Source organism: Macaca nemestrina, chromosome 4 (assembly GCF_043159975.1).
Source record: "Macaca nemestrina isolate mMacNem1 chromosome 4, mMacNem.hap1, whole genome shotgun sequence".
Taxonomy (NCBI): Eukaryota; Metazoa; Chordata; class Mammalia; order Primates; family Cercopithecidae; genus Macaca; species Macaca nemestrina.
The window spans coordinates 105,246,204-105,259,817 of NC_092128.1; the positions used below are offsets into that span (position 1 = coordinate 105,246,204).

The 13,614-nt window shown below is 39.7% G+C and overlaps 1 protein-coding gene across 3 annotated transcripts in view; it reads left to right on the plus strand.

The window, feature by feature from the left end:
- LOC105475841 (neuropeptide S receptor 1) overlaps positions 1-13,614 on the plus strand; it is a 232,641-nt gene that overhangs the window by 20,659 nt on the left and 198,368 nt on the right. For all 3 annotated transcript variants that reach the window (XM_071095023.1, XM_011731389.2, XM_071095024.1), the window contains exon 2: positions 3,460-3,592. In XM_071095023.1, the coding sequence (XP_070951124.1) occupies positions 3,460-3,592 (133 nt within the window). The remainder of the gene's footprint in view (positions 1-3,459; positions 3,593-13,614) is intronic.

A 13,614-nucleotide genomic window follows, 5' to 3' on the forward strand; every position in this document is an offset into this window, starting at 1 on the left:
GGTCAGGAGATGAAGACCATCCTGGCTAACACAGTGAAACCCTGTCTCTACTAAAAATACAAAAAATTAGCTGGGCGTGGTGGTGGGCGCCTGTAATCCCAGTTACTCGGGAGGCTGCGGTAGGAGAATGGCGTGAACCCAGGAGGCGGAGCTTGCAGTGAGCCAAGATGGCACCACTGTACTCCAGCCTGGGGGACAGAACTAGGCTTCGTCTCTAAAAAACAACAGAAAAGAAATTCTTATAAACTTCACTGTAAACAATGGAAAGCAGAATATGATGGGGAAGAGAGAGAGAGAGAAGAGAAATGCAGGGAAGTCTCATACAGTAAAAATCAAGCAACTACAAACTAAGTAGAGGTATGCAGTGCCTTGTGGATTCAGTTTCTTCTCCCACATGGAGAACAGCAGCAGCGGAAGAGATACCACCTCTTTTCCAGCCAGCCAGTGTGCTGTAACACTTCCTCGGCCTCCTGGCAGTGCCAAAGACATGTACGGCGGCCTTAGCCAGAAAGAGGAGGCCATCCCAGCCTCCAGCATGGGGCTGTGAAAGTAGACATAGGTGACCCACTAGAGCTGTGAACTCCTTCAACTCTAGGGCTGAAGTGCCATATTCAATGAGCACAGTTCTTGAAAGGTCTCCAGGGAACCCATATCATATCTTGAACTAACCCAAACCTCTAAATCCCCTAAATCTTTCAAAGCTGAGAGAGAGAGAGTAATTCATCTTTAGGGATTGATATAGACTAGGCTATGATATTTGGAGCCCACCCACTGGGAACCATGGATAGGATGATTATATAATTGACTATCCAACCAAAGACACTTTTTGAGAGAGAAAGGGAAATTTAAATAATTATCTTGGGACAGCAGTTGACAACTAGGACTGTCCTAGGCAAACCAGGTTTCATAATTACCCTAGCCATGGACCACACTTTGAGAAGCACTTTCCAAAGGCCTCCGCCACATGCAGCTGCTCATAGCCAAGCTCATGCTAACAGGTGGAAAAGCTTCTGGAAAACTGGGGCGCTTCCCTAGAAGACTCAGAATGTTAACAAGGAATAGGGAAGAAAGAGAACTAAGAGCTTGGCACAGGAGGGCTGGACCAAAACCTGTGTCACAGCGCTGCCCTGGGCATTCACACCAAAGCTCATTCTAGAGACAAAAAGTATTTGATGGCCTTCTGTCATACTTTACCTGCCAGGCCACCTGCTTGATGGGCTGTTTCCTGAACCTAGACACCCCCAGGGCACCATCATCCTCCCTGATAGAATATTATATTAGAACAATTTGAGGAACATAGACACATTATCCCCAACCCCGTCCCTCAGCTGTTTCATCTGTCAGCACCATGGTGTCAGTGAGACCTTATGATGGAGACTTCCAAGCCACCTGGCTGCTTATGTTAGTCTGCAAGTTGTTCCATTGTTTTTTAAAAGAGAGGTCCTCCAAATTCAAATCACTTTTTTATGTCCCACTGCTGACACATCACCTGAATGGGAAGTGTCAGTCTACGACATCAAAAAGGCCTCTCCTGTTGTATCTGCTACTGATAGCACTGTTGTCCATCTACCTCAATGGGGAGAATTCTCTTACAAAAATTCACTCCCTCCACTCAGTACAGTACTTTGCATAATAATTAGTTTTCATTCCTGATGCTTTATCACCCATTTAAAGACTGCTAGAGAAATGAGTTATCCAGGATATGACCCCTCTAGTCGTCAAAGAACCAGAGAAAAAGTGTGTGGCTTGAAGCTGAGCAAAGATGGTGCCCTCCAAGTGGGATGTGACGTATGTATGCTGGACATGATTTATCTGCAGAGCTCTCCAACCCTGTCATCCTCCCACTCTAGTTGTGCAGCCCTCATCCTCCCCCCACATCACCACAATGCCTATCCTCATTTCCACAGTTCTGCAGTTCCAAGGCCCTGACCTCCACCTAGGATCTTAGAAACTGATCTGTAAATCCAGGATGGAGAGCCTAAATATCAGATTGATAAAATATAGGACTCATGAAAATGTTCATAAAAAATTTCTTAGAAGGCCAGGCATGGTGGCTCATGCCTATAATCCCAGAACTTTTTGGGAGGCTGAGGTGGGCAAATCACTAGGTCAGGAGGTGGAGACCATCCTGGCTAACAGGGTGAAACTCCGTCTCTACTAAAAAATCAAAAAGTATTAGCCGGGCATGGTGGTGGGTGCCTGTAGTCCCAGTTACTTGGGAGGCTGAGGCAGGAGAATGGCATGAACCTGGGAGGCAGAGCTTGCAGTGAGCTGAGATCATTCCACTGCACTCCAGCCTGGGTGGCAGAGCAAGACCCTGTCTCAAAAAAATGAAACAAAACAAAACAAAACAAATTTCTTAGAAGGACCGTTAGATTAATAGCATTCCTGCTTTTTTTCTTTTTACTAATTAATCATTTATCTTAATCTGTTTTATGCTGCTATAACAGAGTATCAAAGACTGAGTAATTTATAAAGAAAAGTAATTTATTTCTACAGTGTGAGGGTCTGGGAAGGTGCTGGTATCTGGTGAGGGCTTTCTTGCTGCATCATTCCATGGCAGAAAGCAAGAGGGTGAGAGAGGGACAAGGGAAGAGAACTGAGTTCATTCCTTTATCAGTAACCCACTCCTGCAATAACTAACCCACTCCCACAATAACGACATTAATCCATTCATGAGGGCAAAGCCTTCAAGATCTAGTCACTTCTTAAAGGTTCTACCTTAACTCCACTGCTTTGGGGATTAAATTTCAACATATGAACCTTGGAGGACACATTCAAACCACAGAAATATTCTTCAGTAGAACTTTAATATTACTGTCTTATAAAATTCTGTCAAATGAACAAAAGATAACCCATAATTATACCATCCTAATATGACTGCTTTTAACATTTTACTGTACTTCAGCCTTTTTGCTATGTATATAATTTTACAGAGTTGTAATCATACCCAGTACATGATTTTATCATGTTTTCCCACTTACCATTATATTATAGGTATTTTTAATATTGCTACATGGTCTTTGTGGTTGTCATTGTTAATAGCTATGCTGTAATAGTTCACTGAATTGAAGTGCTTTATTTACTTAGCTACCCTATTATCTTTAAACAATTTCTAATTTCTTTTTACAATAAATATGGACATCTTTGTGACAGTGGTGTTCTTTTTCACATCTTGACCTACTTTTCACATAGTGTTACAATTACTTGACCAAAGAGTATAAACTTTTTGTCTCTTGACATATATTTCCAAAAGATTTTTAAAAGGTGTATTAATCTACTCTGCAGCTGGTGTAAATGAAGACCATTTTGTCATTGTTTTCTTAAGAGCAGAGCTTCCAAAGGTAAGGATATGGGGCCAGGAGGAAGAAATCCAGCACCAAAGCCTGGGCCATGCATTCTGTAAAGAACCCTGGTTCTCACTGGCACACTGGTCTTATTTTTCTCTGTTTCTTGCAGACTGAGCAATTGATAACTCTGTGGGTCCTCTTTGTTTTTACCATTGTTGGAAACTCCGTTGTGCTTTTTTCCACATGGAGGAGAAAGAGGAAGTCAAGAATGACCTTCTTTGTGACTCAGCTGGCCATCACAGGTAGGTCACTATGCAAGTGAGAGGAGGAAGCTGTATGTGAAGTCCCTATGGCTTCCTGCTTTTAATGAATTTTATCAAAAAAAAAAAAAAAAAAAAAAGTAACACATCGGTAAATTTGGGAATAATTTCTGAAACAATATAAAACCCATGTTTGAATATTTCCTCTGGCATACTTAACACATATGAATGCCTCTAAGATTTCATTATAAAAGTAACTCACTACACTAATGGAAATACCATTATCAGTGCCACCAAATGGTTCTGTAGAGTTCCCTGTTTTTATACACAATAGCTTCCATAGTTTACTAAGGTGATATTACCATATTATCCTGCATTATGAGCTTAAGGAATACATCCCAGAAAATGTACCAGCACTATCTCTATTCAATTATTAATGTTAAGTCTTGAGTACTTTGCAGATTAAAGCCTGTGGACATTGCTTTTGAAATGCAAATGATGTGCAACAGCACTACTGGGGGTAGTATAATGAAGTAGTATAATCTCAAGGATCGGGATGCTTAAGTGTAGACTTTGGAAATGACTGTTCAGTAGAAGAGTGAGCACAGCACACCTAGTAGAGGAATGGTGCAATATTCTCAAAGAAGAAAATGATCTGTGAAAGTAAGAGCCCCACAGACATGAGTAGAGCTCATGTTCAAAAGGAAAAGAAAAACACAACCAGGGAGAGTCTTGTTCTACAGGCCAGAGAAGAAAGTGAGAAAATGGGATTCACAGAAGGTCCAGCAAAAGCCATGCGTGGAGTCCTAAGCTCTGGGAGCAAGATGGCTGTTATATTAGCTTAATTTGGATCAGACTATAGAAAAAAAATGCAAAAAGGAAAATGTAAATATTAAGTGCTTACAAGGAGTGATGGTAAATGACTTTCAGAAAGGGCTGTTTGGTATATTTCAACCTGTACTGTTATCTCAGCTGTAGTAATGGTAGTGGAGCTCTTTGGAATTTAGTCTTGAGCCAAAAATATATGACACTGTAACTTACAAGAGAACCTTAGCCATACATTGTTGGTAACCTGAAATACCCCTTTTTCTTTCTAACAAAGTATAACAAGCCCATCTGCTTGAGCTAGGCTGCAGTGGCTAGGGTAAACATCCAAGGTACCATTGAAAACTATAGAGAAGGTAAAAGGAGCAAGAGTTCTGAAGATGGAACCTGGGATGGGGGAATGTTTCTTCAATCTTTCCTACCAACAGGGATTCTAATTTTTCACTCCTATGATTGCAGAAGTAGAGATAATTAGGATCATCCAGCAAATGCTTAGAGGCAAATATCCCTGGATGAGGATGCTACAACTTATTTTCATTATATTTCTTTGATTACAGTGTGGTAATGCATGTTGTATGGAACTATGTATTCTTTTAGAATGAAAGGATTTAGACGTGGCAAGAATATCAGCTTGAAATTTAAAGTTTTTTCATAAACAATAAACACATGATAATTGAAAATTCACTACATATTATCAAAGAGAAAAGTTGTCTATTCTAATTCATAGTCATATTAATCTGGGTTTAATTTCATATACATCTCCTATACTGTTTTTATTTGTTAATTGTTTCTAGAAAAACTCTGTCAGGTCAGAAGCATTTTAAATGAAGAATTCCTGAAGTGAAAAACACTGCCAAAGGTCTAGGATTGAAGTTCAATAGTCTGAGATTAAATTTATGTGTTATTGAAATTTCCTTCATACACTTTCACCATGATCACAGATCCTTTGGTAAAGGAGGTGAGAATACATACCTGAGTCTCGAGCATGCATATAAAAGTTACCCAGGCATCAACTGAGAGGCCTTGTGCTTTGAGACGTATATAAAAATGTGGTTTGAGTCCCCCATCGTATGTCAATGTCCTCCTTTAAGATTTCTTCAAATTCTGTGGAATTTATATTTTTACTTCTCTCTTTTGCTTCTTGTTTCCTCCTTCCACTAAATTCTTGCTCTGTCTCACCAGTATCTCATCTTTCTGAGTTCCTCTTTTTTTGTGGTTGTTTCATGCTGTCCCTAACAAGGCACTCAAGGCACCCTCCTTTCCTTTATTTTCTTTAAAATCATTCACAAAAGTATGACTTTCTATGTTTAAAAGACTTTTCTGAATATTTCAGGTAATATAAGGATATTGCATCATAGAAAAGTAAATACCTTAAGAGCAAATATTTCATTTTCTCAGAACATTCAGCTGCCATCAGAAATATTTCAGTTTGATCATGCCACTGCACTTCAGCCTGGGCGACAGAGAGAGACTCTGTCTCAAAAAAAAAAAAAAAAAAAAAAAAAAAGAAATGTCTCAGTTTTACTTTGCTTCAGCCTCACTATTCTACTCTCTCTTCTAAATGTCTAGTATCTTGTGCCAAGAAATTTTAATACTTTCCTCTATTTTTTGTTTTGCTTTGTTCTTACCGCTACCAAACCATGATCTCAGAGACCCCTCAACTTCCAAAAACCAAGTATCAGGCCAAAGAGCAAGTATGAGGCTTTTTTTTTTTTAAAACAAAGGAAGTTGCTCCCTAAAAAAGAACCCTGGAACTAGTTACAATGATAAACAGACAAAGAAAAATACACATTCATATTTATAGTTACATATGTCATGGCTAAAAATAAATTATTCTGAATTGTATAAAACTGTAAGATATACAGTGATAACTCAATAGTATATTGTATTAGTCTGTTCTCACACTGCTATGAAGAAATACCCGAGACCGGGTAATTTATAAAGGAAAGAGGTTTAGTTGACTCAGAGTTCTGCATTGCCAGGGAGACCTGAGGAAAGTTATTAATACAATCATGGCAGAAGGCAAAGGAGAAGCAGGTACCTTCTTCACAAGGCAGCAAGGTGGAGTGAGTGCGAGCAGGGAGAATGCCAGATGCTTATAAAACCATCAGATCTTGTGAGACTCACTCATTATCACAACAACAGCATAGGGAAACTGCCCTCATGATCCAATTACCTTCTCCTGGTCCTGCCCTTGACACATGGGGGTTATTACAATTCAAGGTGAGTTTTGGGTGGGGACACAGAGTCAAACCATACCATATATTATGTGCTGTGCGTAAAAAAATTTCGAACTGGTTTTAGGCCAATACTCCTACCTACAATAATTAGAAAAGCTGGACAAAATCTAAACATTCGTTAGAAGGTATCATATAGCTGCCAAAGACAACTAAGACTTGAGGGGCCAAGATTTCACAGAGCAGAAAATTTTGTGAGATAAATACGTTATTTGACACCACTATCCCCTTAAAGTATTAGCTGATTTAAAAACAGAAACTGGGGCTGAAAACCTGAGTAGAGCTTTCAGCAGTTTCATTGGACTGATGGGGCAAAAATTAATCTGCCAAAGCATAGAGGCTTTGATAAATATTCCAGGGTTTCTATTGGTACTGCTGAAAGACACAACCTACAAGTAAGAGTAAACTAAAAGTGGATCAGCCCTCATCAAAAAATGAAATACAACCGCAAACCCGAATGAAATCAGATGATCTACCTCTGCATGCACACAAACCATCTGCTAGTGCAAAAATAAATCTTCTTTGGGGGAAGAAAGCATTATCCCATATCAAATTAACTACAATTTTCCATGCACAATGTTCAGCACTTGATTAAAAAACAACCAGGAATGCAAAAATACAAGAATTATGAAAAACAAGGAGAAAAATAGATTATGAAGAGTTGCAGAAGAGATCCATCTATTGGCATTATCAAGATACAGAATTTATAACTGTTGCTTATCTGTTTAGAAACTACAAAATAAGATTAAAGGTTGAATATCCTATCTCCAGGCTTTTGATGCACCTGCCCCCTTAAAATTGGAGCTTGAGCACACAAAGAACTCCCTTTCCACACAAAGAACTTGGTGTAGTGGCACTTCCTCCACTCCACACCTGGATGTAATTCCAGCCATTTAACACACCTGCCCTAATGGACTAGGCGTTTGAGCCACCTCTTCCTCCCATGCAAAGACCTTGTTATGGCTGCAGTTTCTCTGCTCTTTCCCCAGACATATCACCCAACTCGAGGTGCACGTGCTCCCCGAGATTAGGAGCTTGAGCTACCCCTATGTTCACCAGGAAAACTTTGTGGCAGCAGTGGTTTCTCTCCACCTTGCCGGGGCATATTTCCAGGCATCTGGCACACTTGATTGTCTAAATTAGAAGCCAGACCTGCTCCTCCCTGCAGAGATCTTGGTAGAGCAAAGCTCTCTTCACTCAATGCCCAGACATATTTCCAGGCATTTGAAGAACCAACTCTTTAGATTAGGAATTTAAGCTTCCCCCACTTCCTGTGCAGAGAACTTGGGACAGTGGAGGTTTCCAGACTCTATGCCTAGGCACATCTCCAGGCACTTGGCAGCTGCCCACCAGACCCTGCCTCAGAGCTAATACTTCTGCCTGCCATTGGGAGAACTGTAGGAGAGCTTGCTTAGTCTATCCCACCCATCTTGGCCCCCACTCCAGAAATAAGCACGGAGCTCAGACCACTGTGCATTCCACAGATCAGCCCATTGCCCGAGTCAACAAAACTTCTCCCAGTAAACAAGAATCAAGTATATACCCGTTTGAGTCAGCTGCAGCTGAACTTTATGCATAAGCATCACCTACTGACCTGGAGGTAGAACTGCACAATACAGTAAGAAATCTGGGGCCAGGCGCCGTGGCTCACACCTGTAATCCCAACACTTTGGGAGGCCAAGGCCGGCGGATCACGAGGTCAGGAGATGGAGACCATCCTGGCTAACAGAGTGAAACCCTGTTTCTACTAAAAATACAAAAAATTAACTGAATGTGGTGGTAGACGCCTGTAGTCCCAGCTACTCGGGAGGCTGAGGCAGGAGAATGGCATGAACCTGGGAGGCGGAGCTTGCAGTGAGCTGAGATCGTGCCACTGCAGTCCAGCCTGGGGGACAAAGCGAGACTCCATCTCAAAAAAAAAAAAAAAAGAGAAAATGCTTAGCTATCAAACCTAAGAAATTGGAAAACAGAGAATACTATTCATTAAGACTAAATTAAGCCTTCTGGCTAGTGTGATTTTGTAAGTTACTCTAAATTCCTATTTATAGAAATTGCTGGCCTGGTGCAGTGGCTCAAGCCTGTAATCCCAGCACTTTGGGATGCCAAGGCAGGCAGATCACAAGATCAGGAGTTCAAGACCAGCCTAACGAACATGGTAAAACCCCGTCTCTACTAAAAATACAAAAACTAGCTGGATGTGGTGGCACATGCCTGTAATCCCAGCTACTTGGGAGGCTGAAGCAGGAGAATCACTTGAATCCGGGAGGCGGAGGTTGTAGTGAGCTAAGATCCGCCACTGCACTCCAGCCTAGGCGACAGAAAGAGAATCCATCTCAAAAAAAAAAAAAAAGAATTAGCTGACCCGGCAAGGTGGCTCACGCCTGTAATCCCAGCACTTTGAAAGGCTGAGGCAGACAGATCACCTGAGATCAGGAGTTTGAGACCAGCCTGACCAACATGGAGAAACCCTGTCTCTACGAAAAATACAAAACTAGCCAGGAGTGGTGACGCATGCCTGTAAATCCCAGCTATTCAGGAGGCTGAGGTAGGAGAATTGCTTGAACCCGGGAGGTGGAGGTTGAGGTGAACCAATATTGTACCATTGCACTCCAATCTGGGCAACAAGAGCGAAACTCCATCTTAACAACAACAACAACAACAACAACAACAAAAAGGGCCGGGCATGGTGGCTCAGCTTGTAATCCCAGCAAGCGTGGGTTTCGGAGGCTGAGCCACTGCACTCCAGCCTGGGCCACAAAGCAAAGCTCTGTCTCAAAAAAAAAAAAAAAAAGAAAGAAAGAAATCTGGGCAGGGCTTGGTGATTTATGCCTGTAGTCCCAACACTTTGGGAGGCTAAGGCTGGCTGATCACTTGAGCTTAGGAGTTCGAAACCAACCTGGGCAACATAGTGAGACCCCTGTATCTACAAAAAATTTTTTAAATTAGCCAGGCATGGTGGTGCACACCTGTAGTCCCAGTTGCCAGGGAGGCTGAGGTGGGAGAATTATTGGTGCCCAGAAAGTCAAGGCAGCGGTGAGCCAAGATCATGCCACTGCACTCCCATCTGGGTAACAAAGTTAGACCCTGTCTCAAAAAAAAAAAAAGGAAATGAAAAGAAATCTGATAACATAAGTGCCCAGCAGTGGAAAATGTAATAAGTCTCCTAAGACCTCTACCACCCCAGCCTCATAGGAGGCAGTGAGCCTGCTCACATACTCAGTACACTGCTACTACAACCAGCATTTGGGAAAGCCACCATACAAAGGCTACCCATTACCAAGAAATGCTTATACAGACTCGTTGCCGCTGAAAGCACCCAGAACCAAATCCAAATGACCTTACACAACATAAACTAAAGATATCTCCTCAGAAGAGGAAAAAAGTCACATCCAAATAAAAGCAAATTAAAAAAAAAAATAAAGAGAGATAGTGTATCTGGATGAGAAGGAACCAGAGAAATAACTCTGAAAGTATGAATTAAATAGAGTGTAACAACACCCCCAAAGGATCACACTAACTCTCCAGTAATGGATTCTAACCAAGATGAAATCTTTGAAATATCGAGTAAAGAATTCGAAACATTGATTTTTAAAAAGCTCAATGAGATCCAAGAGAAAATTGAAAACCAACACAAAGAAAACAGAAAAAACAATTCAGGACATGCAAGAAGAGATAGTTATCACTAAAATAAGAGAACTGGAAATGTAAAAATTATTGAAGGAATAACAAAATAAAAATGAAAGCTTCAACAATAGGCTAGACCAAGAGGAAGAAAGAATTTCAGAACTAAAAGACATCTTTTGAATTAAACCAGTAAGAAAAAAATACAGAAAAATGAAATTTAAGAAATGACCAGTGCCTTTGAGAAATATGGGATTATGTAAAGCATTCAAACCTACAATTTATAGGTATTCCAAAGGGTGAAAAAGAAAAAGTATAGAAAACCTATTTGAGGAAATAATTCAGGAAAGCTTCTTTGGTCTTCGGAGAGATTTAGAAACCCAGATACAAGGAGCTCAAAGAACTCCTGGAAGACATATCATGAGAATAACATCACCAAGACGTAGAGTCACCAGACTATCCAAAGTCAACATGAAGGAAAAAATCCTAAGAGTGCCCAGAGAGAAGTGTCTAATCACCTATAAAGGAAATTTCATAAGACTAACAGTGGACTTCTCAACAGAAACTCTACATGCCAGAAGAGATCAGGGGCCTATTTTTAGCCTCCTTAAAGAAAAACTTTGCTAGCCAAGATTTTCACATCCTGCCATGCTAAGCTTTATAAATGAAGAAGAAATAAAGTCTTAACCAGACAAATAAATGCTAAGGGAATTTGTCAATTCTAGACCAGACTTACAAGATATGCTCAAAGGAGTTCTAAACATGGAAACAAAACAACAACACTCATCATCACAAAAGGACACATAAATACAAAGCTCACAGATCCTGTAAACCAACAGCACAATTGAAACTCCAAGAGAAGTAACAACACTGTGACAGGAACGCAACCTCACATATTAATATTAATCTTGAATGTAAATGGCCTAAATATTCCACTTAAAATATAGAGTGGAAAATTGGATTAAAAAGAGACTCAACTATCTGCTACCTACAAGATACCCACTTACTGACTAAAGACAGCTATAGACTCAAAGTAAAACGGTGGGAAAATATATATCATGTAAATGGGAAAAAAAAAAGCAAGCAGGAGTAGTCATTTTTATATTAGATAAAAGAGACATCAAACCAACAGCATTAAAAACAAGACAAAGAAGGGCATCATATAATGATAAAAGGTTCAATACAATAAGAAGATTGAACTATCCTAAAGTATACATGACCAACACTGGAGACCCCAGATTCATAAAATTACGACTACACATAAGAACAAAGATTAATAGAAAAAAAAATAATGGTCTTCAATACTCCACTGACATCAGGAGACAGATCATCAAGGCAGGAAATCCATGAAAAATCTCTAGACTTAGTCTGGGTACAGCAACTGACTCTTGTAATCCCAGTGCTTTGGGGGACTGAAGTGGTAGGATTATTTGAGGCCAGTAGTTCAAGACCAGCTTGGGCAATATACTGAGACCCAATCCCACAAAATAAATAAATGAATAAATAAATAAAAATTAAGCATGGTAGTGCATGTCTGTAAACTAAGCTACTTGCGAGACTGAGCTGGAAGGATTGTGTGAGTACAGGAGTTTGAGGTTACAGTAAGCACCACTGCAATCCAGCCTGGGCAAAAGAGTGAGACCCTGTCTCCAAAAAAAACAAGACAAAATGAAACAAAACAAAAAGAAAGAAAGAAACTCTGGACTTAAACTGTATATAGACCAAATGGACCTAATAGGTATTTACAGAACATTTCATTTAATAACTGCAAAATATATATTCTTCTCATCTGTGCATGGAACATTCTCCCAAATTGACTATATTCTTAGCCGTAAAGCAATTCTCAATAAATTCAAAAAAATGAAATCATATCAAGTATTTTCTTAAACCACTGTGGAATAAAATTATAAATCAAACTAAGAGGCACCTTCGAAAACACACAAGAACATGAAAACTAAACAACTTGCTCCTAAATGACCTTTGGGTAAACAATAAAATTATGGCAAAAATGTAAAAAATTTCAAAATGAATGAAAGTAGAGATACAACATACCAAAACCTCTGGGTAGAGTAAAAGCAGTTCTAAGAGAAAAGTTTATCGAATTCAATGCTTACATTAAAAGATAGAAAGAGCTCAAATTAACAACCTAACATTATACCTCTAAGGAACAAGGAAAGCAAGAACAAGCTAAATACAAAGTTAGCAGAAAAACAAATAAATATAATAACAAATATCAGAGCACAATGACATGAGATTGAGATTTAAAAAGATACAAAAGTCAACAAAACAAAATGTTGAATCTTTGAAAAGGTAAATGAAATTGGCAGCCTTCTAGTTAGATGAAACAAGAAACAGGAGAGACGATTCAATTAAGTACAATCAGAAATGATAAAGGTGATTGATATAGTTTGGATGTGTGTCCCAGACCAAATCTCATGTTGAAATACAATTCCCAGTGTTTGAGGTAGGGCCTAGTGGAAGGTGATTATATCATGGGGGCAGATTTCTCATTAATGGTTTAGGACCATCCCCCTTGGGCAACCTACTGCCCTCATGAGAGTGAGTAAGTTTTTGTGAGATCTGGTCATTTAAAATTGTGTAGCACCCCCCTGCTCTCTCTCTCGATTCTTCTCCAGCCATGTGATGTGCCTGCTCCCTCTTCGCTTTGCCTTCCATTATGATTGTAAGTTTCCTGAGGCCTTCCAAGAAGCCAAGCAGATACCAGCATCATACTTCCTGTACAGCCTGAAGAACCAAGCGCCAATTAAACCTCTTTTCTTTATAAATTACCCAGTCTCTGTTATTTATTTATAGCATTGTGAGAATGGACTAATACAGTGAAATCACAACTGATACTATAGAAATAAAAAAATATCATCAGAGACTACTATGAACACCTCTGTGCATGCAAAGTAGAAAACCTGGAGAAAATACATAAATCCCAGAAACATACAACCCCCCAAGATTGAACCAGGAAGAAGTTGAAATCCTGAATAGACCAATAGCAAGTAATGAAATTACATCAGTAATAAAAAAACTTCCAACAAAAAAAATCTCAAGACCAGACAGATTCACAGCTGAATTTTATCAGATGTACAAAGAAGAGCTGGCACCAATCTTACTGAATCTATTCCAAAACATGAATGTGAAGCAATTCCTATAAAATTCCTGTTTCTCTAAAACCAGTATCACCCTGATACCAAAATCATACAAGGACACAACAACAACAACAACAACAACTGCAAACTACAGGCCAATAACCCTGATGGACATAGTTGTAAAATTCCTCACCAAGATACCAGCAAATCAAATCCAACAGCACATCAAAAAGATAATACATCACAATCAAGTGAGTTTTATTCCAGGGATGCCAGGATGACT